At 42.0% G+C, this 27,379-nt stretch overlaps 1 protein-coding gene across 1 annotated transcript; it reads left to right on the top strand.

Annotated features, from left to right (window-relative positions):
* ISX (intestine specific homeobox) lies at positions 1 to 27,379 on the top strand (the record flags this gene model as incomplete). The annotated part of the gene is made up of 5 exons (XM_080346099.1): positions 1 to 172; positions 7,441 to 7,683; positions 21,674 to 21,825; positions 26,355 to 26,471; positions 27,143 to 27,379. The coding sequence occupies 5 exons, from the start codon at positions 1 to 3 to the stop codon at positions 27,377 to 27,379; spliced, it is 921 nt and encodes a 306-aa protein (XP_080202225.1).

Below are 27,379 nucleotides of genomic sequence, written 5' to 3'. Positions count from 1 at the left end.
ATGACAGACCCTCAGGCATGTGCTGGCCAGGGGAAGCCCAGCCTGTCCTTTTCCATTGAGGAAATCTTAAAGAAACCTTCTGCCAGCACTGCCCTGAGCAGTGAAACCAGGAACAGAAGTAACCACGCTGAAAGACCTCCAGCCCTAAAAGCAGGGTCACCACTGGCCTTTGGTAAGTACCAGTTATAACACTTAGTTAAAATGCTCCTTTCTTTTTAACTCCTAAAGCTATCCCACATGATTATGTAGAATTTTTAGACTTCAACTTTTGTAAAAACCTGGGATTTCCCTTAGCAGGTACAAATCAGTCATTATATCTACAGAAATAATCTTTACAAATAATTTGCTTTCAACCTCACAGTAGGCTGGACTCTGCTGCCAGCCTTTGGTGGCATTTTGTACATTACGAAGCCCCAGTGTCATTGGAGCTGTGGGTATGCAACCTGAAATGTTATTGCAGTAACAGTGAGAAGTGCATACTGTAAACATATCAACATCCTGGTGTCTTTCCCTTTTAAAAACAATACTCTCATTATTTAATAATAATAATAATAATAACAACAACAACAACAACCCGTCATAAGAAGGAAGGACAGGCATTCAAATTCAGGAAGCAGTTCTAAAACTGCTGCAACATAATGAAGTTGTTGCAGTTTCACTTATATCAAGAGCTGACCGTTGTCTGGAATTACAGTGATATCACTACCATTTTCTGATAAATTCTACCACTCATCCTTAAGCAGGAGAAATGGTCTGTAAGGGTAAAGGTAGCTAAGGAGCATTAGAACTCAATTGCTGGAACAAGAAAAGAGAAAGCATTTGTGTTTAATCATTTCTCCTTATCATCAGGGACACTAGGTCCTTTCATGAACTAAATAAAACCAGCTAGTAGAAAACTAGCATATCTTCAGTCTTAGCAAACCAATAAGTACATTAGCCTTTTTGACTTCAGTTTCCTCAATTTAGTTACTTCGGCCCTGAGTGAACTTTTACCTTCACAGAAATTGTCTCTGTTTTTCGTTAAACAAAGACCAATAGCCAAAATTTTCCAAATCTAGTATTTCTTCTTTTTTAATCTATATCTTTCATGAAAAATTGGGTGGTTTATGTATGTAAACACATCCACTTAACTGAAAAATGACCTGTAGTTTTGACAGAAAATTTTCCCTTACCTCTCACTCAACTGCTTTTAACAAAGTTTAATGCTACACTTTATTTTTTGTAGCACAGAGACATGTTTTCGTAGATCAGGACCCCATTTCCCAGCAGACTGGATGAACCATCCAGTAGTAAGGGAGAGAGCCTTTTTCCAAAAACCTGGCAGTACAAGTAACCATTGTTTATTTGGATAGTTTCAGGTCTTTTTATGTCCAAACTGGATACTAACCTGGTCTGAGAAGCAAAACCTAAACTGGTCAGGAAACTACAGTGAAGTGAGCACCACACTCACCAGTATAACATTAGTCACCAGCTGGGCCTGAGCCCTGTCCCTCTAATGCTGCCTCTCAGCCATACTTTGCAAGACATTTGCACTTGCTTGTTCACATCGGGTGCAGAGTAACTTCAGTTGCTCTGTAGAGAGCTTGTTTCCTGACCATGGGGCAGAATCAGCCCACAGCACATCTCACAACTGTGGGAGCCCCAAGCATTGGGGCTGAGCATGCAAGCACTGCCTTTGTGCCAGTACCTGTGACTTTGCACAGAAACGTGTATGAGGAAAAGGGACAGGGTGATGATGAATTTTCACAGAAACATAGGATAACTGAGGTTGGATGGGACCTCTCGAGGTCATCTGGAAGTCCAGCCCATTGCTCAAAGAAAGGGCAGTTTCAATGATAGCCAATGTTGCTGAAAGCCACAGCCAGTCGTGTTTGGCTCTTTCACCCCTGGTACTATTGGAGGACTGCAGCATTTAGAGGTTTCCTAAAGCTGCCACTGCAGATCACACCTGAACAGCAGACCCAAGCCATGTTTTGAATACAGTCCTGAAACAAGTGAGAGCTTGGTAGTTTGTAGAGGCAGACAAGGACACAGCTGATACTGGTGCAAGCATAATAGGGCCCATATGCCAATGGAGCCCAGGTGCCAGGTTGCCAAGGGGGGAAAATGCTGGTGTGAGCTCCATGGGAGTGAGCTTTTGTGAGCTGAAAGTCCTTTTCAGAGAGCTCACAGCAGTTATTTTGTGCCACTGGATCCAAAGTGAGACAGATAACACCACTGAAAATGAAGTCAGTGTTGTTCATATCATGGACCATAGAGCTGCATTTTAACAACAGGAGTCTCTTCTCCGGCAACAGAGAAGCGTGGCAGAGATAGGACCTATTTATATTAAGTCTGTTCTGCGATCAATATGTTGAAGCCCTGTTTCACTGCGTGTCTCAGCTAAGCATGCTGCTCCAAGAACAAGGCCTGACAAATCTGAATGCAAGATGTGGCAGGTTCCTAGGATTGCATTACTGCACTGCTAGTGCTGTCTCATCCCAAATTGCTCCACCTGAGAGTACAGTCAGTTTTTCACCTTGAAAGTGATGCAGGCAGAACAGCCAAGCCTTGCCTTTGACTTCATCACCTAGCCAGAGAGAGAACTGTAGCTGTAGCAAGGGATTATAGTGACTCTTCTCTCCCCTGCTAGAAAGCAAAGTTGGATTAATATACTTAAGACAATGTAAAATGTTAACTAATGAAAATAGTATGGAGAATCACCGAACTGTCAGTAGAGCTGGGAGAACAGGAAAGCCATAGAAATACTCCAAAATGTCGTTGTGTGTTGCTTTTGCCATTGACCAAGAATGTTTAAACAAGAGAATGAAAATGAAGATTTTTTGCTGTTGGGTTCTTACTAACACCAAAGAGATACCTAAGTTTATTACCCTTTACTTTCTCAGCAGAACTGCCAATTTTTACAGATAAGGTTTATTTATTTCAGAAGTGCAATACCGTATGCTGTACATCTTGGGATAATTGCTGCATTTCATCAAAGTCATGCAACTTCATGCCATATAACACTGGCATTAAACAAGTTGAGTAAATAGTCAGCCATATCTAATTTGGCTCAGTCAGTGAACGGAAATGAGCTCGGGAACTTGTTGGAAATTCCAGGATGGGCCACAAATTCATCTTCTTTCCCAGAACAGTTCAGCAGCACCAAAGAAGGAAGTACTACAGGTCAAGGTTGAGTTATATCTTACTATGGATTTTAAGAACATTTTCCACATCCAATATGGTATGTATCTGAGCCTAGCTGTGATCCACATGAGAGCAAGACCTGGTACCTCATACATACTCGTGACTACCATAAGTTGAATACCCAGGCCAGAAATTATCATCCAGCTCATCTACTGATCTAGGCAGTCTATATACCAAGATCATGATTGTCCTGAAGTCTAAATCTAGCCATTTAATGCTGAGGTGATGGGTAGGACCAGAGATCCAGAAGATGCAGATTATCAGAAATGAGGGACAGAGACAAAACTTAGCCTGCAGTCCTTTCCCAAGAAAACCCAGGGATGCTGGATCAAATAACTTCTAGAAGTTGCTTCTAACCTACATTATTTTATGACTCTTTAACAAAAACAAACAAACCAACCAAAAAAAATGTTGTGTACAGTGCTAGCCTTTCACAGAAACTGAAGCAGGACTTGATCGTGTATGAAAAGATTTCTGGGTCTGATTCCTAAGGCCACAGGTTTTTGCGAGCGTAATTCCAGTGGGACTTGGAATAGGAGTGTGCAGTCTTCTTAGGAGTGTGCAACTTCACAGTTGCAGCATTAGCCATTTGTGAATTTACTGCACAAACACAACTACCAGAGGACTTGGAACTAGAGCTGTTTATCTGAAGTCTACTGAAGTTTCTGAGTTTTTGAAAGACTCTTACCAAGTTAAAAAAAAAAGAATACTGAACAAGAAGACATATTAGTATTCAGTCTATGCTTTCTCCTCTCTTCTTTTTGTCACAGTCCCTAGAAAGGGTAACCATGGCCTTTACAAGGGACACAAATAAACACCCAGCAAGTGCTGATCTCCCTAGTGCCAACTCTTTCATTTTAAACAGAGAAGACTAGCAACCCTATTTCAGAAGAAATACTTCTTCTGAAATCCCTGGGAACTTGATTTTAATGTGCTTGAAAGTACATCTGAAATAATTGTTCATTACTCCCCCAGTTTCTGCCAGTGAGGTTCCACCAACAGGAGGTCCTTTATCAAGTCAAGAAGAGCTTGGGATGAGGAAGTTACACCTGGGAAATTAATAGCAAAAGCAGTAACAGATACAGACATTTTATCATTCTGCCTGTGTTATGCTCCATTATGTTAAGGGTATGCAAATTAATAGGAATATAACTGCTGCTTCACACACAAATGTTGATATGGTGATTGTTTACTTCACCTTTAGCAACACCCCACCCAGCTTTATTGCAAAAGAGGAAACAGCTGAAAGAATATAACTGAACAGATACCACCTGGCTGATATCACCAATTTACCCCACCTATTACAATGGAAAACAACCCACCTTAAAAAAAATTATATATATATATATATAGGGAAGCAAGGGAAAAACAGCACAATAAAAAGCTGTTTGCACTTCACAGTGACAGATTCTGTTCACAGCCTTAGTAATACCCTAAAAATCATAAGCCTTATGCCTACAATAGGTCTGTCTCTCTCCAGTGATTGCACAAAAAGGCTTAAATGGAACTTAGGTCATTTCAAATAACCTCTTGCTTCCAAAAAGAAATTTTCCTATCTTGCCTGAAACTTCCCATGCTTTCCTATACAATTGAAGGTCAAGCCAAAAAGACCATTTTGAGCCACAAGCCAAAGTCATTTCTATGCACAATAGTAACAAATATCTCATGTTGTGCCAGGCTGAAATGTCATTGCCACCCCTGAAAACAAAACAAAAAAAAACCCCTGCATTCCCTGGAGGAAACTTTACCAGATGGCAATTCATAGGTATTTTTTTGAGCTCTCTGCTAGAGTCACATGGATATGCACCAAAAAAAATGGCTGGCCTAAAGAACTACCACTTCAGATGGTCTCCTTGCTTGTTCAGGACAGCAACCAATAGAGCAGGCTGCAATGCAAACATGACTTCAGGATATAAGCACCATCAGTTCTACAACATATTCATCTTCGCAGGATCCCATCTAACAAGGCAGCGCAACTAGTCCTTAATTTACAGATGGAGGATTGAGATAGAAATCCCGGGTTCAGAACCTACACTAAAACTGGTACCCTCTGAGTTCTTGAGCAAATCATTTAACCCCAGCCCCATGCTAGTGACCATTCTGTCTGTCCTCCTCCTTTAGCCCACAAATGTTGTTCAAAACCTCACCTGCTTTCCCACCAGAAAACTCAAACCCAGTTGATCCTAAAGAAATTAAATGTGTTTCATTTTGCACAATATGCCTCAAACACAGAGGTAGACCTCATACCAGGTTTTTTTAAGCTCAGCATGGCTGGACACATGCAATTGTGTTTAAAAGTTTACACAATGATTGGTGATAATTTGAAAAGATAACACTTGAACAACCATCTTTTATTGGCATGAGGCTTTGGCTAATTTCCAGAGCTTTCATAGATGCATTTTCTTGATGTCAGTGTCAACCCTCCATAAAAATCCTGTTGTGTGGGCTTTTACTGAGGGCATAATAGTGCACTTTATCTCCAGATGTTGTAATTATCATTGCTCCAAGGCTGTTTACAAATAGAACTTGTTATTTCTTCAGAAAATAAAACTCTGGCAACCCTAAAATGTTAAATGCTTTGCCAATTCTAGATACTGCACCGGAAGTAAAATATATGTTAAAAAAATGGAGTGTCTTTCACTACAACCTGTTGGGGTTCACACCTGCTGCTATTTAGAGAAGAGAGGGGAAATGGCGGCAGCCACAGGTGCTGCAAATCCCAGAGCCTAAATGTGGGTGACTGCTCAGGAGTGCAGTCCATTCTTGCATTAAGATTCTCATCTTCTTTGGTCACAATAGCAGAGAAACCTGTGCTGTTACATTTTCTTCGGGGTAATGCTAACCATGGAACCTAAATTCCCCAGTGGGCTGATTATGCTTATGTGTTGCCTCTTACTCTACCTTTCCAAGTAAAGAAATCCAGGCATGAAAGAAAACTAGATCGAATTCCAGGTGTGCCATTGAAGCAGCATAGACCCAATTATCTTGTCTCTGAAGAATCAAGCCTGAGGCTTGATTGCATCTACCAAAGGCAGAGCATAAAGCACTAAGGATTGGGGCTTATGTAGAAAAGAGTGGGTAGGAGAAATGGAGTATTTGGTATACCTCTCCTGGGATGCGAAGAGCCACAGACAACCCACTGCCTTAAACCATGAGGCTTCCCAGCATGTTATACCTCAGTAAATGTCTTCACAAGGTCTGCTTGCCTTTATAAGGAAGAATAAGGACTCACACTATATTAATGAGGGCATAAAACTAATCTGAAAAATCTTTTTGATGCCCCTGCTACACATAGAGATGATGGTGTTAGTAATAAGCATGGCAGAAGAGTGGCCAAGGCTTCTGTGACCAATTTCATCACCAGACAGGGCCAGGTGTCCTAGCACATGTCACCACTGGTTACTGCTAAGGTGACCTTCAGCTCCCAATGAGATGGTTTATAATGCCCATGCTCAAATATAAACTAATGTTATGGCTGCACTTCATTAAAATGGGCCAATATGCACTTGTCTTATGTTTGTCCTGTCAACAAGAGTGTGCAGGTGATTTCATGAAGATGAGTTGGCTGTCAGTACGCTCCTAGATATCACCAATGTCACCTGTCACAAAGGCAGATGGGAGGTATTGACAGCCTAGGAAAAGGCTGCCTTTAAAATTATCTAATGTCTAAATCTGAGCATCAGGCAGTGCAGATGTAGAAAAACAAATAGACCTGAATCGGAGAAGACACTGACCTTTAGCCTATTCTCTGGCCTATCTTCCTATAGGATAGATGTACCTACAGGGATATTTAAGAAAGAAACAGATTTTTAAAAGCATTTGGGATCCAGCAAATTCCACAGTGATCTTACCACAGATTTTCAGAGCAGCTCCACATCTACTATCCTTCTGAGTTCTTCAGAAAAGGCAGCCACCAATTCGGATACTGACAGAGAAGTTGAGCTTTCTTGGTCATTTGATTGTGTCTCCTTACTTCTATGGTCCTTTTTTGAAAATCTCCCACAAGGACTATTCAAAGTTTTACGGTGGAATGAAGCAGAGAACAGGCTAGATTTTGGGGATCTTGCCCCTGCAATATGGGGTCATCCTGGCATTGATGCACAGCACAGAAGATTTAAGGCCATTTTACATATGATCAGGTTTAAATGGTAAAGTGTCTAGACTACACCCGTGCTTCTTTTTTCACACAAAATGAAAGGTGTGCTAAACAACAGTTGCTTTATCCAAAGCTGTCTTGTGCTGTGTCCTTTGCAGATTCCAGCAGCAGGAGTCAGTTAGACTGTGAGTTACCTTCAGCCAAGATGCTTCTCCCTGCCATGTGTGCTACACCCACGGTCAGGGCAAAGAAAGGGCAGGCAGCTCACTACAGGAGACCTAGTGACAGCTCAGCTTCCCTCCTAAGTGAGGACACAGGACATAAACACTTGGAAGGCAAAAGAAAACATGAGGAAGAGGAAGATCAGCTGTGCAGTTTCCCAGTGGACCATCCACCTCACGGTGAGTGCCTCTGTGTCCCAGAGTATCAAAAAACACAGCTGGTATCTTATAGTGGTGTACGTGGCGATACCTACCAGCAGACATCACACATATTTCTACTGCTAAGCTCCTAGCTGAGTTACAGGGATGGTTCTTCAGTCCCATCGTCAAAAACATGGAGACCCACTCTTTGAGCCAAAGATCTAGCTCGGCCCTGCCAACTCTACCGATTTTAGTGACAGAGACTGCTTTGGGTGTTTATTGCCCTGCTACTTGGGGTGGCAATCTATGGAGTTGACATGTTCAGCAGCCTTGGTCCCTGTGTTGTGCAATGCCGATTTACCAGGAAATGGACATTGCACAACCTGGGCAGTGAGGCTGCTGAACATGCCAAATCAGCTCAATGTGTTCAGTACCCCTTGGACCCACTGCACAGGTGATGAAGAGGTCATGAGCATGCGCACAGGCAAACTGTTGAAGTACAGTAGGTCTGGCACGCAGGATGCATCAGGCACAATTTTCAAGCCTGGCCATGTTAATAGGTCTGCTAATTTCATTAGTCATGAGCACCAATAAACAGCAGTCTATTGCTTAGCCAAAGCAAGGGACAATATAAACATACTTTGCCAATATGTTGCACAGAGACTTTGAGCTAAGAAGGATGTATGGTACCTGAATAAGACAAGTTCCTAATAGACAGACTGCAATTTATTAGTAGCATGTGACAAAAACTGCATTAAGTACTTTGAGTTTTAGGAAAGGCTAATAGAGACTCCCTTATGAGGAAAGGCTGAGGGAGCTGGGTCTCTTTAGTTTGGAGAAGAGGAGACTGAGAGGTGACCTTATTAATGTTTATAAATATATAAAGGGTGAGTGCCATGAGGATGGAGCCAGGCTCTTCTCGGTGGCAAACAATGATAGGACAAGGGGTAATGGGATTAAGCTGGAACACAATAGGTTCCACTTAAATTTGAGAAAAAACTTCTTCTCAGTAAGGGTGACAGAGCACTGGAACAGGCTGTTGTGGAGTCTCCTTCTCTGGAGACATTCAAGACCCACCTGGACATGTTCCTATGCTACCCCACCTAGGCGTTCCTGGTCCAGCAGGGAGATTGGACTAGATGATCTTTTGAGGTCCCTTCCAATCCCAAACATACTGTGATACTGTGATACTGAGACGATTGTACTACACTCCAGAAAACAGGTTCTCAGCAGCGGCAGTAAGGTGTTTCCTGCATACTTTGTTATTATTTACTTCATTCTGAAAAAAAAAAGAAAAAGCTATTTCAATTAAGTCCATTGAAGAGTCCTAATGGGCTCATGAGACCACAGATGCAGGGTTACTCAGCTGGTTTCACTGTGATCCACACCTCTAACTTGGCCCATACTCTGCAAGTTGGCAAAGGAAATATATTTGAAACAAAAGCCTTGTTCCTGCTGCTGCTACAGTATACATGAGCCTTGTAACAGGCTGCTGCCACCTTCTCCTGCAGGAGATTATTTCTGTCTTGATGCAGAGAGAAGCCTTGTAAGATAACTGTACATTTTAGCCTATCTCTGCCCTGTAAGCTGCAGGCAGCTGATGGCAGCTGGGCAGTATCACAGTGCCTCCTTGCAGAAGAGCCAGGGCAGTATGTATCTGGTAGCCTGTGAGTGCTAAAAAGGAATATATTTCATGTAGGAGGGAGTCACACCAGAGATTGCACCAGAGATGGGAGGTGGCTTTCCCAGGGTGACAGAGGAGGGAGGTGGTTGTCCCAACTCAGCACTTAGCCTCATTGACCAGCACAGTGGTCGATACCAGCCTCATCAGCAAAGCAGGGGAGGAAACGTAATTATCTGCACAAAACTGAGCCAAGCCGAGCAGGTGCTTTCAATGACAACTTATATTTTAAAGGCATTTTAAACAAAATCCCTCTGTTCCATGGTGGCAGTGGGGTTTTGAAACCAAGCAGAGGTTTAATGATCTGCCATTTTCTAGGCTACTGGTTCCCGCAGTCACTGAGCCTTTGATAGAAACTGGCTGAAGGAGGGGGGAGGATCCTAAAGCACTGGACTGGCATTTTCCCCACAGTGCACAAACAATGATGTTTCAGATCCTGTTCATGCACTGTGTCATTCTTAGCAGAAAGCGAGAGGCCTGGGTTTAAAATCCTTTCCAACATCATAAGCTTCAGCTTTCTTCTTCCACTTTGTGTTAGAGGGGAAGAGCTGGCATCTCTTTTTCTCCTGCCTCTGGCTGTGGCTGGTGTCACCTTCCCAGGACAAGGCTGGCAGCAGTGCCTGCAGGAGAGGTAGACTGGCACCATCCTTGGGAGCAGTCTGTAAACCTTAGAGCTCAAGCTGGTAGCAAATGAACTTACGTTTCCATGTCCATCAACTCTGCAGTGCTTCAGAGGTACTTTCTGCATGATGGCTATGGGACAGTTGTGGGTTCTCTAACAAGGCACCCGGGCAGTCCCAAATGCCCACAGCATTTGCCATGGAGGTGACCCCAAGACCTCCCTCAGGCCCACACTGAGGATGCCTTCAACATGCACCCAGGGAAATGACACAAACCTCAGCTTTGAGAGAGCTCCTCATCCCTTTCTCACAGACTTCCTCCATCTATCTAAAACACCTACATAATTTGTGAGGAAGGGCTCTGACTAAGCATACACATCTGTATAGTTGTCAGGGAGCAGAAGAAATCAAGCGTGCTATGCAATCACCTTGAAGGCAGGAGGGCTGGGGTTTGTCTTGTGCTTTTTTGGATAGGAGCAGAAAGATGATAAAGAGGCCATGACAGTATGCCCTTCATGGGCATATTGAGATACTAAGAGCACCTGACTGTGACTCTGAGTGTCTATTTGGAGCATATTTCCAGGCAAGCCAGTAACACTGTAGTGCTCCTAAAAGCTTGATTTTCCCACAAATCAGCTTCTGTGACTAAGCAGTTTAGAAATGTAGTGTCATTTAAACTAAACAGATTTATGCCCTTATCACAAATCATTTATAGGAAGCAATGCCTCTTGCACTTTGAACTTATAGGCTGCATTGTAAGCAAAAAGAAAAAAAAAAAGCCCTAGAGATATGCTGAAAGTAACATTTAATTTTGCTAAGCCCCCATTTGAATTTCAAAGTCTTTGTTCTGAATGTTGGGTGCTTTCTGGAGATCATCGAGTACAACCCACCTGCTAAAGCTGGTTCACCCAGAGCAGATCACACAGGAATGTGTCACAGAATCACAGAATTGACTGCGTTGGAAAAGACCTCAGAGATCATCAAGTCCAACCCTTGGTCCAACTCCAGTCTGTTTACTAGATCATGGCACTAAGTGCCATGTCCAATCTCAGTTTAAAAACCTCCAGGGACGGTGAGTCAACCACATCCCTGGGCAGGCCATTCCAATGCCTGACCACTCTCTCTGTAAAGAATTTCTTTCCAATATCCAGCCTAAATTTCCCGTGGCAGAGTGTAAGCCCATGCCCCCAGCCCATGTCCAGGTGGGTTTTGAATGTCTACAGGGAAGGAGACTCCACAGCCTCTCTGGGCAGCCTGTTCCAGTGCTCTGGCACCCTCAAAGTAAAGAAGTTTTTCCTCACGCTTAGATGGAACCTCCTGTGCTTCAGCCTGTGCCTGTTGCCCCTCATCCTATCACTGGGCACCACTGAAAGGAGTCTGGTCCCATCCTCTTGACACCCACCCTTGAGATATTTATAAACATTGATGAGATCCCCTCTCAACCTTCTCTTCTCCAGGCTGAACAGACCCAGTTCTCTCAGTCTCTCCTCATAAGAAAGATGCTCCAGACCCCTACTCACCTTTGCAGCCCTCTGCTGGACACTCTGGTAGTTCCTTGTCCGTCTTAAACTGGGGAGCCCAAAACTGGATGCCGTACTTCAGATGCCACCTCACCAGGGCAGAGTAGAGGGGCAGGATAAACTCCCTTGACCTGCTAGTCACACTTTTCCTAGTGCACCCTAGGATACCATTTGCCTTCTTGGCCACAGGGCACATTGCTTACTCATGGTCAACCTGTTGTCAACCAGAACCTCAGCAATGCTGCTTTCCAGCAGGTCAACTCCTAAGCTGTGCTGGTGCCTGGGCTTATTCCTCCCTAGGTGCAAGACCCTACGCTTGCCCTTGTTGAATTTCATCAGGTTCTTCTCTGCCCAGCCCTCCAGCCTGTCCGGATTATGCTGAATGGCAGCACAGCCTTCTGCTGTATCAACCACTTCTCCCAGTTTCGTATCATCAGCGAACTTGCTGGTGATACACTCAGTCTCTTCATCCAGGTCATTGATAAATAGGTTAAACAAGACTGGACCCACTACTGACATCACGGTAACACATCCATGTAAACCTGCAAATTAAGTACTCAACTCTCACTTTCTTTTTAATTCCTTCTCTCCGTTCTGTGTGATGCCCTTGGGACTTGACCAGTTCACGAGAGCTGAGCACTGGAGCCTGAAAGGGCTACATGTCCCCATGCCTGCCTGACCTACAGCAGCTCCGGCTGGAGACTGCCATGTACAAGATCCCAGCCTACTTCAGACCTCATGGGCAATTCTTTTGCAGTGTATTTTACACAAGCTGAGTTTGATTGTACACATTTGTGTGTGTGCACTGTAATGATTTACATCTAAAAGCAGTGGATAAGTATGCCCAGCATTGCACATGGGTCATGGTTCCAGTCCCTTGCTCCAGCAGTCAGTGCCCTGGAGAAGCCAGATAGCAGCATCACCTTAAGACACCAGCAGATGCCACGTCTTGTGGGATTTCTTCTCTGGACAGTAATTCAAGTGCAAGGTAGATCAGGATTCCATAAATGGAGCTGGCTAGTAATTCCACTAGAAACTGGGGTTTTCAGGCCATAGAAACAGCTGGACAATGTTATTTCTTGAAGTTCATATCTCCATTATTCACTGTATAGGAGGCTGCCATAATGAGTTAACATCATCCAAATATTTCCATAGCAGAAATCCTCTGCACATTGCTGACTGAGAGCTCGAGAATCTTGTTATTAATCTAATAGTTTTATAATTATTATAGCATCTTTGATCCCAAAGCATATTAACAAATTCTGGTGGCAATTATCATGAAGACAAAAGGAAATACAGAGATCGTCTCAGTCCTGGAGAATTTCCAGTATAAGTCATGTCCCCTGTGTATTGATGCCAGTTGCAGGCATATTTAGCTTAGTGTTTATGTTTTCTCTGAAGCCATAAATTCATTTGTACTGTTCATTTGCAGACAATATGGTCAAATCCATATATCCCTGTGAAACAGAATGGTTTATCTCTTGCAGACCAGTCTTTTCCCCAATATGCTGACTTACTTTAATGCATTTATAAAACACTCAAGAGACAATGAAGCTCACAGTCCCAGATAAATATCGGCTGCCAAGAATATGCTAGTGGGACTGAGAGAAAGGGCACAAGCATCCCATTGTCCTGCATAACAAAAGGAAGCAATAATAAATGAAAAGAGAAAGTGGGAGGAAAAAATAAATGCATATATATATAATTTTGCTGCCATTAGCTGTCTTAGCAGTCTTCTGTTTGTCAGTGTGAATAGTCCCTGCAGCCCTCTGTCTCTGAAGTGCAGTATTGCTATATACATTTAGAAATGCAGCAGACCATTGACCTTGTTTTGGTGGGTTTATCTGGGGCATTGTTGAAGGCTGGTTCTTTGTTTTCCTCCTTTGAAGAATGTCTGCTTATAATTACACCCTGGATATGAAATGAAAAGCATGAAACCCACTTCCTTTACTCCCACCCTTCAGACTATGTTCACACAAAGTCTCACTGATGTAAGCACTGAAGAAAGCAAAGCTGTCAGCAGTTGGAGGGAACTATCATAAATTCTGTTTCTGTTGCTTCTTCATTTTTTATATTTTAAAAGCAAATATTAGCATTCAATGCTTTCTTCCAGCAGCCCCTTCTTTCCCAGGAATTTTGGATCCAAAGGGTAAATTACACAGAACCCAGAGGTTAGTTTGTTCCTGCTAGTCAAATCTGTGTAATGTGACCACTTGTAAAGTTGATGGCATGTCTTGATAAGCTTATTTCAAAGGTCTTCCAAGTACTTATTGGCTTCTCCTAAATTGTCTGAGAACTTTCATTACACCCCTGAGATTTGATACTTTTGATTACTGTTCTTTAAAATTGAGGGCAGACCTTTTACCTACTGTATTAGCAAGCACTTTACGCTGAAATGGGAAATAGCAGAGACTACACACTAAAGTAGTTATGGAATTATGCTTTCTTGGAGGGAGCACAGACTCTGAGCCAGGGATGTAAACAAGCACGCCTGATTGATGTCTAGAGGTTTGCAGGAACAAATAACCACAAAGAGCAGGAATTAAGTAGAAAACAAGCTGTCTGTGCAACCTGCAATAATCTCAGCTTTCTCCACAGGCAAATGGCTGTTTTTCGACAAAGCTGGTTGACTAGAGAGCATGTGGAGAGTGGTGGGGACCCTCTTTTCTTCAGTGTAAACTGTTATTGGATTAGGCTGGTCACTAGTCTCTCATGTTTAAGGTGAAGTTGGGCAGTGGATGAACATTCACAGACAGTAAGTTTCGAGCATGAGATTTAGCTGAATGGGGAAACTACACATAGACCTACACCAAATGCACTTTGACCTGAAGGAGTTCATGAAGGTGCAGGTCATTTAGCCTGAGTACGGATCAGATATCGGGTGATGGAGACTAACACAGGCCCATGTCAGTTGGGGTCCCTCAAACCATGCCCTTCATGCTTCTTCCTCCAGATATTTTACAGACCACTGGCTGTGCCAGAGTTATGCACACCACCATTTCAGAGCAGCACTGTTTGCAAAAACTGTTATCTTTCTCTTGGCAGTTAGGAAGGGTCAAATTCATCAGGGGCTCACATTGATGGTGAGCACCCTCCTCCGCAACGAACTGTCCACATGAATGGTTTCATACATACCATCTACTCCTTGACGATTCCTCTGACAAGCAGACTAAGAAATTCCCCTGGCCACTGCCACACAGCTTGTTTTAACAGGTTTCTGGCCTGATATTCTTAGCATGCCTGCTCACACTGCCTCAAGTCTGTGGCTCTCTGCATTTCAGCCTTGCTGTCAAGCAATGAGGCACTAAACTCTGCACCAGGGTGGAAGCAACTCTCCATCAAGGAGTTTTGGACTGAAGGGATGGAAGTCAAGCCTTTAAAACTTTGAGTCATGCCGCTCTGTCTTAACTTCTACAATGCCTGAATGGCCAGCAGCTGGATGCTAAATGCTGCATTAGGCTAGCAGGAGGCTCTATCCAGAGCACACTGTACCCATCCAAGCAGGATCAGTCTTGCTGGTTATGCCAGTCCTTCTTAACAAAGGCTGGAAAAGCACTTCAATAAAGATTAGCCACACCACCACATTCCCACCTAAATACTGAAGCAGAAGCTCTTTTGCAAACTGGGAGCCATCTCTTTAATTATGAGAGGGACTTTCATGGGCACATCTCTGTATACAGACAAGCATGTTTTGTCCTAATGCCATCAGCACTCTATAATAATTCTTTTATAAAGTTGCAATTGTTTTTGCTGTGGGCTTGGCTGCCACAATCAGAATATCACCACTACAGAATAATATTCAAAAAAGCCACGGGAAGGAACTGCCTGGGATGCCCACATACCTGTAATTTGTTGCATTAAAAAGGGGAGAGGAACTTCTTTTAAAGGGGCTAAAAGGGAAAAACAGAACTTAACCAGATATAATGAGGCTCTTTTTCAATTTCCGTGAATTTCTTTCTGAGAAACAAATGGTACAGTCAACTTTGTTACACAGAGAAAAATATATTTCTGAGGTTATGTAGCTAAAGCCACTTGCTTAGATGACTGCATTCTCTCTTCTTGTCAAAGAAGAAGCAAAATCTTTGGATCTAGTTATCGCATACCATGAGAGGGTGTCTGCGCAGAAATGACAGAGGATTGCAGCAAGGTAAACTTATCCCACTAGTTTTCAACTACCTAGATTACATACTCCAAAGCAAATATGTGCCAGCACTGACTTCCAGCCCTTCTCTTGGGTTTTTAGTTCCTTATTCCTCCAGTGTATGCACATTTGCAGAGACACCAAGCGGGCTTGATAGAGTCTTAGCCTGACAAAAGTGCAAATGGGAGATGCAATTGCAGAGATCTCACCAAGGTAGCATTTGTCTACTGGTTCAAGTACAGGGGGCAGCTGAAAAACAACCCTGCAAGGTGTACCATAGGCTATTTAGCCTGGAGAAAAGGAGGCTGAGGAGAGACCTTCTCACTCTCCACCACTATCTGAAAGGAGGTTGTAGCGTGGAGGGTGTTGGTCTCTTCTCCTGAGTAGCAAGTGATAGGACAAGGGGAAATGGCCTCACGTTGTGCCAGGGAAGGTTCAGACTGGATATTAGGAAAAATTTCTTCACAGAAAGGGTTGTGAGGCATTGGAACAGGCTGCCTAGGGAAGTGGTTGAGGCACCATCCCTGGAGGTGTTTAAAAGACATGTAGATGAGGTTTTTAGAGACATGGTTTAGAGGTGGACTTGACAATGTCAGGTTAACAGTTGGACTTGATGATCTTAAAGGTCTTTTCCAACCAAAAGGATTCTATGATTTTATTGTTTGACTACAACAGACTACAGTCCAGAATTAATTTGCCCAAGTATGGCATTGCTGAAGCTGGGTATGTTTTACATAGCAAACTCAGGTACAAGCAGTAGTCTTCGATATTGATTTGCTCATTCCTCTAATATCTTGTGATTGTGTTATATTGGACAGTGGAAATAAGTTTTAATATACTAAGCTAAAACTGTGTAAATAAGCAATTGAAAATCAAGGTCCCCGAGCTTAAATTCCCTTTTTAGGAAAGGAATTATGAGGGACTTTCAGACCATGCAGATATTTGGAGGTTAGAGATCACATAATAAAGTAAGTTAGGGGAGACCTCTGGAGATCGTCTTGTGCAACCCCAACTCTAAGCCAGGCCAACTTAAATCATGTTGCTTAGGCCTTTGTCCTGTCAAGTTTAGAATATCAAGAATGGAGACTTAGCCTCTCCAGGCCCAAGTCAGACTACCTTCATGGTGAAAACTTTTTTTCCTATTATGTAATCAGAGTTTTCCTTACTGCAACTTGTAACCATCGATCTCATCCTTTCACTTCACACCTTCAAGAAGAATCTGTATTTCTACAAAGTTCCAGTGTTTCAACTTTCTCCAAGTCTGACCTAGTAATAAAGCTAGATCTGCAGAGGACAAATGGAACCTGTTACTGAATTTAAAGGAGCTATACTGCCTTATCAACATGAAGAATCTGGCCCTTCCAATGCCAACAGTAAGGCAATGTATAGACAGCTGTATCTCTAAGCATCTGCAAATGCTAACATATTTAGCTGCCTGGTATTTTCAGGCTTGGTTTCAGCAGTCAGCTAACCTGCAAATGACTTCCACAGAGCATAAAAGCACACTTGAATATCCCCAGCTTTTACATAGAAAATAGCTCAAGAAACTCAGACAGAGTCTTATTTCCCCAGAGACTATAGAGCCACGTTTGTAAAGCCAATGTTACACTTCCAACACTTTCTAGCCTTATATCTTCCACCCACATTCTTTATTAGACTGCAATTCTGAATGCTGTTGTTTGCTATGGGATCTCTAAGCTAAGGTCCCAAGGCAAAGGGAAGTATCAAAGCTACAGTCAGAGAAAGTTTCATCTTGCAAGAGAAAATGTTAACATACAGCCCTAGATTTTTTGTATTTTTTCATAGATTTTTTTTGGGGAAAAAAAATAGAGTTACTCATTACTTACAGAAAAAAAAAAAATATATGTGCTCTTTTACATTTCCTACTGGCAAAGCCTTGATTAGGTCACAGGAGTCTATTTTGTTAGCAATTTAATTTCATTCCAGTTGAAATCAAAGCCTGTCCTTCAGTCTCTACTGGCCCATAGCTGACCTCATGTTGTTATATTTTGTTTAATCTGATGAGTTTCAGCTTTGAAAAATCTGGTTTCAGTAAGATTGACACTTCTGAGCACTGTGTAGATCCTTCCCTTACATAAGAGTTTTGTCTATAAAATAGTTCACCTCTCAAGAAGGAAAAACGTGAAGGATGTAAGAGTGAACTGAAAATGAGTTTATTTTGCCCATCATCGAGTTTTCTGGGTCATTTTCATACCGAAGAAGCTGGTATGAGACACCAGAACCTCACAAGCCTATTTTCTCTGAAGCCATGCTCTCTAATCCTGGACATTTCTTAGCTGCCAGTGGACACAGTACAGTAAGATCTGGCAGACCCAGTCCCCATCCCATCTCTAGCACAAGTGAGCCTGGCAATGGATCTGGCTCAGAGGTACCATAAGATGACCCAGCTCAACTAAAACTTTCTTCCCAAACTTACACCAGCTTTGTTCTTTGTAGGACAGACAATGCAGCTCTTTCTAGACTCATGATCTTGGCTACTGAAGGTGTACCACACTTTGGCCCTGTAGATGGTATTGCATGGTTTCTAACAGCTGATTTCTTCAGTCTATCTAGGCTGACTAATCCAATGGACTCTGCACTAAGTGTCCTGCCAGCACCCACAACTAGTTAAGCTGGTAGCCAAGGACAGATACTCACCGTGTCGTCTGTGTTTCCAGTATGTATGAACACATTGTCTATGGAGAAGTCCTGCAGCTAATATGACCTAATAATTCAAACCACTCCTTTCTAACCCAGGTAGTATTCTCTGGTTTAGGCACTAAAAGTCTTGGCTTTGGCTTTGATTCCACATTATGAAGCTGTCATCTTCTGTGCTCACAGGCAAGAACTTAATGATCGCTGTTTGTATGGTGCCTACTGCAATGACATCTGATACGGTTGGTCTTTGGCATTCACTTCAATCCCATCATGGTCCACTTCAGTCATACCATTTCTCTAGAGTCTATATAATGTATGAGACAGAAGAGTTTATACTGAGCTAAATCATTATTTGCTATACTCTGATAGAATACTAAAATACACTTTTAAAAAAAAATCTCTGATGGGACATCTGAGGTTTTAAAATGTGAACAGTTTCTTTCTTCCTTTGCATAGTCATGAAACTATATTTCAGTTCAGTAATGTAATCCATTTTAGAAAATCTATGGGGCATTTTTTGCTAATTCAGAAATCTTCCAGGAGGTAGGCAGGTTTGTTCTCTTTCTCCTGGTGGCTTTCTGATTGCTAGAAGGTACACAAACTGCCTGGGCATACAAAACATGGCAGGAAAAGAACCCTGACGGCATCCCAAGTGTTGATATACAGTTAGGACTACAGGAACAGGGATGTGGTCATGGTTTGAGCTTGGATCTCTTGCTCCACTCAGGAAATTTTGGAGGTGGACTGCACCTTCTCTCAGGTTTGTGGAGCTGGTCTTCTACCCTAGATCGAAGCAAGAGCTCAGCTCAGTGTTCAGGGAGACAGAATATCTCAGGGAGGCCTCCTTTTTCTGAGAGTGTGACAAAGTCAGGTCAAACTTCACTTGTTATTGCGATCTGCTATATGAATTACCCTGTGTTAGAGAAATATAAATGCCATCTGTTGCAATGATACAAATATAGCAGAGAGATTCATTAATGTATGACAGAACATGATGTGCTCAACAAGATATCACCTTGGTACTCAATCTCACCTGTCTGCAGCATCTCCCAGGAAGATATGGAGGCCAGCCTCCACAGAAAGGTGTGAGGGTAAAATATTCAAGACAAGAGACACCATTATGAACCATTAGCTTTACCATATCTACAGGGGATGTATTGTTCTGAGATTCATATTCTCAGCACTGATATTTCCCTCTTAATCCATGTAACAATAAATCCCCCTTAGAGTCATCTTTTGGGAATGTTCAAGTAGATGCAATTTTGAAATCATGGCTTCTTAGGAGAGAATGTCCATTGCTATCTTCAGCATAAACACACAAAAATATTTCTCATTTCAGCTCTCTGCCCCAGTAGTGCCAGCAAGACTCAATGTAAATAACATTTTTCCTTTGGGGCTGAAGCTGGTGCTGCAGTCTAATGAGTAGTACTTTGATAAGCTGGTGAGGAGTTTAATGGCATGGATTTAACTGTGTTGGACATCATCTTTATTAGGCTGTTTCTGAGGTATGGGAGTATTGACAGTGTTTACGATAAATGACGTTCCCCAGTTATTCTTGCATGGCTGGTTTCATTTCAAAGTACTAGCAAGGTTTAGAAAAGATGAGATATTCACAATGGAATATATTCACTTACTGGTCCCCAGATATTTTGTCCTAGGCATCTTCCTACCAAGACAGTGGACAGAGCTTTTTAGTCCTCATTTTCTGTGTCAACAGAATCACAATGAGGTTTTGATTACAGAATGAAAAATGTCATTTTCTGGTTGGCAAAGAGCCCAATTTATACTGGGCAAGGTGTTTAGTTACTTTTTTTCACTGATTCAGCCCCCAAACGGAAAAGTTTATGCTAATGGTTGAACAAAAGGTGGGGAAAAAGTAGCAAGTCTCTTTGAGGGGCTAAGCTAACTTCTTGTTAACTGTTCCTATTAGGAAGTGTATGCATCTAGTTACATACTATGAACTGGTAGTTGTCATCAGACCGTGAAGATCAAAAGGTCATTTCCTTGAGCAACATCATGTCATTGCCAATTACTTCAGGTCACTGAGAAGCAAGCTTATCCTAGTCATTACTGATATTAGAATTTTTGTGCTCCGATCAGACTGCAGTTTTCCAAGCCAGTAGAAAAAAACCCTGTGACTCACAATGCTTGGGCCATGGCTTTTTTGCACTGGTCGTTCAGTGTCAGCTGGCAGATACTCCATATGTGCACCAGAGAGGATTTCAGCCTTGGGACAAGGCTGAACTCCATGTTCTGCAGATCAGCTATCACAGCTGCCACTTCTGCTGTTCCTTTCTCCTTCCTGCAAGACATCAGCCCTTCAGCATCATTTCAGAGCAACCTAGACCTTATTTTAACTTACACCAAGTGGCATAAAGAGTTCAGGATCTAAATAAAATACCCTGGTCTAGGACGGCATTTTCAAAACAGTGTAGGAGTGCTGAAGGAAGACTGTATTCTGCTTCACAGTAGGTGAAAGAATGGAGCAATCTAAGACCCCCCTTAGTAATTCACAGCACCCAAAGTTCCCCATATTCTGCTCCATAGGTTTTAAGGCCTTGTAGCTTTTAAGGTTAAGCTTGTTTAGAAAATCACTACACCACAACGGTGCAGTCAGGGGAGTACCATGACTTTTCTTTGTAAGGTAACATTTTTAATGCCATTGTCACACTGCAGTGAAACTGCTGGCTACCCCTAAATACTGTCAAAGGAAGGTATGGGAAGAGAGCAGCAGTCAGTCAGGCTGGAATGGTTGGCTTCACTTCACAGCGTTCACATGTTTCGGGTACTCTTTGATCTTGCTGGCATAGAGGAGGAGTAAATTTGTCAAAATCAATAGAGTGACAATGGAATATGATAATACCTTAGAGCTTGAGGAAAGCTTAGTAAGAACAGTGTGACATGAAAAGATAGGGATGGAAAATTTATGAGCTGAATAAAAATGGTGATTCGTTATAGGCATGAGAACAGCACCAAGACAGAATGGAGTATCTTCTCTTTCATTTCATTTACACTAAGGGTTTCTTCACAAATAGTTAATAAGGGATTATAAATAACAACAGATGTGTACATGTGACAGACAAGAGCAAAAAGGGGTCAATGATTGGTCCAACGCTAAAAGACTTTGACGACAAACCCATTGCTAGTGTGGGTTTCATAGCTGTTGACACACAGCGGATTAATGGGGCAAATGGGCACTTTTGGCTCACACATTGAATGATAGAGGAGTTAATTCACATTCACTTCTGGGTCAGGAGACAGTCACCTATGTTAAGTAGATTTCTAGAAAGCGTTGGAGGTGCCATTCCAGCTGCATAGCAATTTAGAGAAAATGCTGGATATCTGAACCTTCTTGTGGCCCTGTGGCCTTTTCCTAAAAAATGTGATACACCTTTCCTTGTTTCCACAGTTGAAAGGAAAGGGAAACGGAGAATTCGGACAACATTCACAGCAGAGCAGCTCCAGGAACTGGAGAAGATTTTCCAGGTGACTCACTACCCAGATATCCATGTTCGCAATCAACTGGCTGCAAAGATAAACCTCCCAGAAGCCAGAGTTCAGGTACATTGTGTCTGCAAATGCTTACTATACCAATTCTTCATTCAGAGTACACTCTTAACGGTTTATGCCTTCGTGACAATGGTAATGAAATACATGACCTCTCTGTTACCTTACAGGAGTCAGTATCACCGCTCTCCTTTTACACATAGGGAAAAAAGTATTTGTCACCCAGCTGGAACTAGTCAAATGGGATCCATCAAAGGGTTAACAGGAGCTCTAAGCATACTAAATGCAGAGAAAATATGAGTTACAGATGGCTATGAGCAACCTGTTGGACTCTGTAGTGACAGAGCGGCCATTTATGAATATATTCTTAATCGTTTATCAACCTTTTATAGACTAATGTACATCCAGTACAAACTGTCATCCACATCTATCTTCTACAGGGTCTCAAAAAAGGTGAAAATAACTGTCCAAATGAAGATGTTTGCTTACTGTTCTGTATTTTGATATCACAGACTATAAATGCCCTGGCTGTAATTTCAGTACATGAAAACTTATTCAGTTCCCCCCAGCTGTAACGCAGTCTTGCTGACTGAGCTCAAAATTGGCCCCAAATGTTCATCACATAAGAAATCTGCTACATTGACATATCTATATATCTCTATAAATATAGATATATAGATATATATAACTGTGTATTGGGACTTGGTATTGTTTACTAGGCACTATTGTGATTATTTTTGCACAAGGCTGTTTCTATACTTGCCATAATGCTAGTCATCGATGTACTTCAATGCACATATCCCACTCAAACAATCAAAGTTCAACATAGAGCAGTTTATTGACTATGACATGCCTGGGTCAATTGACTAACCATGGTGATATTGCGTCATACTTAGGTGACAGGGAAAACTGGAACAGCATACCCATAATATGCCCATTAGTGATATCAGTGCACCCACAATGCATTTCCAATTATATAAAGCACAGTCTGGATTATCAGTCAGAGTTCCAAAGAGAACAGCAAACCACATGAAAGAACAGGACAAGGACAATCTTCTGTTGAAAAAGTATTTTATGATCTGAAGTCGGGGGAGGGGGGAGAAAAAGAGTTATCATGGGAAACATCAACCTCAGATATACACAAAGGAAGTTAAAAGCACCTTGTGTATGAATTGCAGATGGCAAATACCCAATTCAGACAGTGTTACGCACGACATAGGAAATTCTGCATTTGACCTCATCTTGGCTGATAAACTGACCACAGAACTAAAAATTAATAGTGGCTATGGTACAAGTTGCAATTTTTTGTATTTTAATTGATTGCATTTTTCAAATATAAATGAAACAGAGTGCAGAGAATTTGTATATGCTCTTTGTACTTTGAAATAATAGTTTTGACAAAGCAAAAAGCAGTATAAGTCAAATTACTTCAGAGAGATAATTTAACCGAGAAAAAAAAAACAAGTGAGCAGCCCTTGGGCAACCCAAGTGAAATGTTTCACTGTGCAAAAAGGTTATGTCCTCCAATCAAGAAAGAAAGCTATGATTGCTGTGAAATAGTTTAAGTGGGTAGATGGAATTATATCCCTGCATGTGTGCATCCCTACATGCAACACAAAATGAAGAAAGATGAATGAGTAAATGTTAGGAAAAGAAATATATATATAAAAAATGAGTAAGCAAAGCAGCAGGATACAGGTCAAAGCTTTGGTAAGAAAAATTAAGGATCATCAGAAACTCAATAAAAGTCCATTAAGAACAAACCAAAAAAAGTGAACAATTATATATATATATCTGTTACTTTATAGAAACAGTAAGACTGTCAAGGATAATGTAGAAATGGCAGAGATGTTCAGTCGTAATTTCTGCTCTATCCCTGGAAATATGTCAGGTAAGGTGGTAGTATCAGATGGTGATGATGAAACACTTTCCATAAGGACAATGTTGAACAGCAGCTGCTACAGACAGGTATATTTAAACCCAGACATCTAGGTGACTTGCTTCTAGTAGTTGTTAAAAAGCTACTTGAGAAGCACTTTGGGTCATCACTGTTGCTATTTAATAGTCCTGGAGCACAAGAGAAGTTCCAGGGGCCTTGAAGAAAGTTAGTATTATGTCAGTATTTAAAGGGTAAACAGGATGACCAGATAATGACTGGCCTGTCAGCCAAACATGGCAAAGCAGTGATAAAGTTGATATGAGTCTCACTTAACAAATAATTAAATAAAGGGTAATACATTTAATTCTTATCAACACTGGTGTATGGAAAATAGATGTCGTTAAACTCATGTTTTTGTGATGAGATTATTGGCGACAGCTTTAAACTGAAAAAGGATAGATTTGGATTGATTATGAGGAAGAAATTCTTTACAATGAGGGTGGCAAGACACTGCAACAGGTTACCCAGAGAAGTTGTGGATGTCCCGTCACTGGAAGTGTTTAAGGTCAGGTTACACAGAGCTTTGAACACAATCTATAAAAGGTCCCTTCTAGCCCACATCATTTCATGATTCTATAGTTCTATGTTCCTGTGTATTTGGATGACAAAAGTAATAACATCCATGGCATGTGACTGTAAGGACCTTGCCTTGGATCAAGAAAACAGAGCAGATCAAGATGGCACATGCTAGCAGACAAAATGCTAGGCCTGCAACAGGTGTCCAACTGCAACTGAGGACATTTCAAAAGTGATGTCTCACAGGAACCATTTACTGACACAAAGGTGAATTTGGACTATATAATCAGTAAAATCTTTAATGATAGTGCAATGAAATGGTAAGAAGATTATGGGACTGGAAAAGAACTAAAAGGCTGACTCTTTAGTACAGCAAGTTCCAGATCATTGGTCATGTGTCTGCAAGAGAACAGCAAAGGGGCAATCTTACAGAGTGAAAAATGGTGGCAGTTCCTACAACATGGGGCACACCAGCCTCCCTCTGCACTCTGTTTTAGTTCTTGTTTCCTTGGACAACCTGCTGACTACTGGGAGGACAAAGGAGCCTTTGTGAAATCTCAGGAAGGATTAAGCAAGCACTTGTCCCTGGCTTAAGTAGTGGTGTGACTTTCATGAACACATGTTGGAATACTGTGCTCTGTCTCAGTGCCATAGCTCAGGAACACTGGAAAAATGGAGATTAGTAGCATGCAGACAATAAAGTATATCAGTACCCTGTTATCTGTGGTAGACAGAGCATGGAGGAATAGTTTTAAATCCTAGTAAAAGAAATTCAGAGTGGGCATCGAGAAATCATTTTAGGGGTAAGGGTGCTGGAGATCTGATTGAGAAAAAAAGAGCATTTTGGTCTGTGAACACAGCTTTTCCTTTATTAAAAATAAATAAATAAATAAATAAAATAAATCCCTGAAGTGAGGACTTGTTCCATGTGCAGACTTTGGAAGATGCACTTCAGAGGCTGAATTTTGGCTTCAGTCCCCCCTCTGCCCTCAATCACTTCGTTGGTGTTAAAGAGTCATTTTTATGCTGCTGTTTCACTCTGCATGGTAGAAAGGGAATGGAGCAGTTCATACAGATTAAGCAGTTCTCAAACACATGCAAAGCCAGATAAACAGGACTGTCCTTTCAGTAACCTCAGATACTGCTAACTACCAGCAATATAACAGAGAGCTCCTGACATTCCCATTACTTCCTAGGCAAGAGTTGAAGAAATAATTGAGCTGCTCATTACTGGGTTTAAGATACATACATATTTACATCCAGCAGCAGCTGGTTTTGATCAATAACACCTTGTGCTCATGTGAATCACTTGCCTAGAAAGAAATTTTTACATTCAAACAGTAAGTTCTGAAGCCAGCTAAAAACTACAATGAAAGGGGGATTCAACTTTTCACAACAGTGCAACAAGATGCACTACTGTGGCTGTACAATAAATACTTGAGCGCCTCACCCAGAAACCAGACAGGTCAAATCAGCTGCCATATGAAAGAAACTCCCTTGAGAAAATTAGTTATGTGTTTTCCAGTGGAAAAGAGATGGCAGATAACATATTCAGACTACTGAGTGATTTAGAAGGTGGCATCTCCATGAGTCTTTTGCTTAGATTCCTCACATGGATTTCAAAATGTTACCAGCTAAATATAGGAAGAATCCTGTTACTACATTTCCATGAATGATGCAAAACATCTAGGTGGGTCTTTTCCCAGTCTTGGGAAACAGGTTGAGAGAGTCCTATCTTGCAACAAATCACACTTCCTATGGAAAGCAGAATGTCATGTGCCTTGACTGCTGCAAAGCTTTGACCACAAAAGGGTCTGCTTTCCCAGGAGAGCCCTGGAAGACCTGCTGCACCCCATCCCACTGTCTTTCCTTGAACAAGGAGATCCTAGCTTCTCCGGGAGCTGCGAGAGAAAAGAGGCTGTCATGATAGTGCAGAGATCCCACAAGCTATGCAAAGGTGCTGTGTTGAACCCAATGTTTCCCTTCAGGTTCAGTCCCTGGCTCTGCTGAACTGGAGGTCAATGTTTTCTGATGCTCACTTAGGCAGTAGGGAAGGTAGCTGGATGTGAGTGGTTCCTCCTTCATCTCCTGTTCATTTCTGGGCCTTTTCTTTCTTGCCTGTATCCAGATCTGGTTCCAGAACCAGCGAGCAAAGTGGAGGAAACATGAAAAATTTGGCAACTTTGGTGGCCTTCAGTGTCTGACAGAAGCTGACTTCATTCCTGCTCCCAAGTCAGATATCACAGTGAGTATCAGAAGCTACATATAAAGGCACTGAGGGAGAGAGCATTATCCTGCATCAGGTCACCTCTTCACATGGGACTATGCCAGAGGAGGAGGACTGGAAAAAGAGAAAAATGGCAATACGATGAAGATAAATCACAGAAAATGAAGTCAAATAACACACTTTTAGGAATAAGTGTTTCTCGTGAAATGAAACCTGTTCTACGAATATGACATGAGGTTTCTATTGCAGATGATCCTTCCCCATTTTACCATGAATCACACTTTGGATCAAAATCTTTACCACCAGAAATTTCCTAAACGGGAAGAAATATCACATTTGCAACTATAAAGCCATGCTTCTTTATAGACAGCCAGTATTTCTTTACAATGTCCAGCCTTGCCAGGCTGACCAGTGCTTTTTGCCCTTGATCCATGTCCTTGCTAAGTCTAGGACAGTTAATGTTATCTGGCACACAGACTCTTCCCTGTCAGGAGTTTTTCCATGGCTAAAACAAAAGGTATTTCACCCTGCTTCCTGGGTGACAGCACATCACCAGGTTTTAGGGAGTCTATTCTAAACTCTCCTTCTTAATTACCGAGCACCAGGGAAACAAACAAGGTTGGTCGTAAATTGTATCTAACTAAAAGTCTGTATTGATTCACCTGAGACTTCATTTTTATTCTTGAAAGGCTCCTAGCTTGATGCCAAGAAAGCTCACTGCTACCATCCCTGCCGTGGGATACTGCTCACCGCTGCAAGGGCAGCTGACAACTGCCTGGCTCCCCAGCACGTTCTCCTTCGTCCCCCACCACTTGGAGCTGCTGCCTCTCCCAAAACCGTACTTGCTCTTCAATGTCCTCCCCTCTTACGGCACACCACTACCCCACAATTTGGAAAGGAGCAGTATCTGCGCCAGCTCCACATAG

The sequence above is a fragment of the Nesoenas mayeri genome (genome assembly GCF_963082525.1).
Source record: "Nesoenas mayeri genome assembly, chromosome: 1".
Classification (NCBI taxonomy): domain Eukaryota; kingdom Metazoa; phylum Chordata; class Aves; order Columbiformes; family Columbidae; genus Nesoenas; species Nesoenas mayeri.
This window is presented reverse-complemented; position numbering and strand designations above follow the sequence as displayed.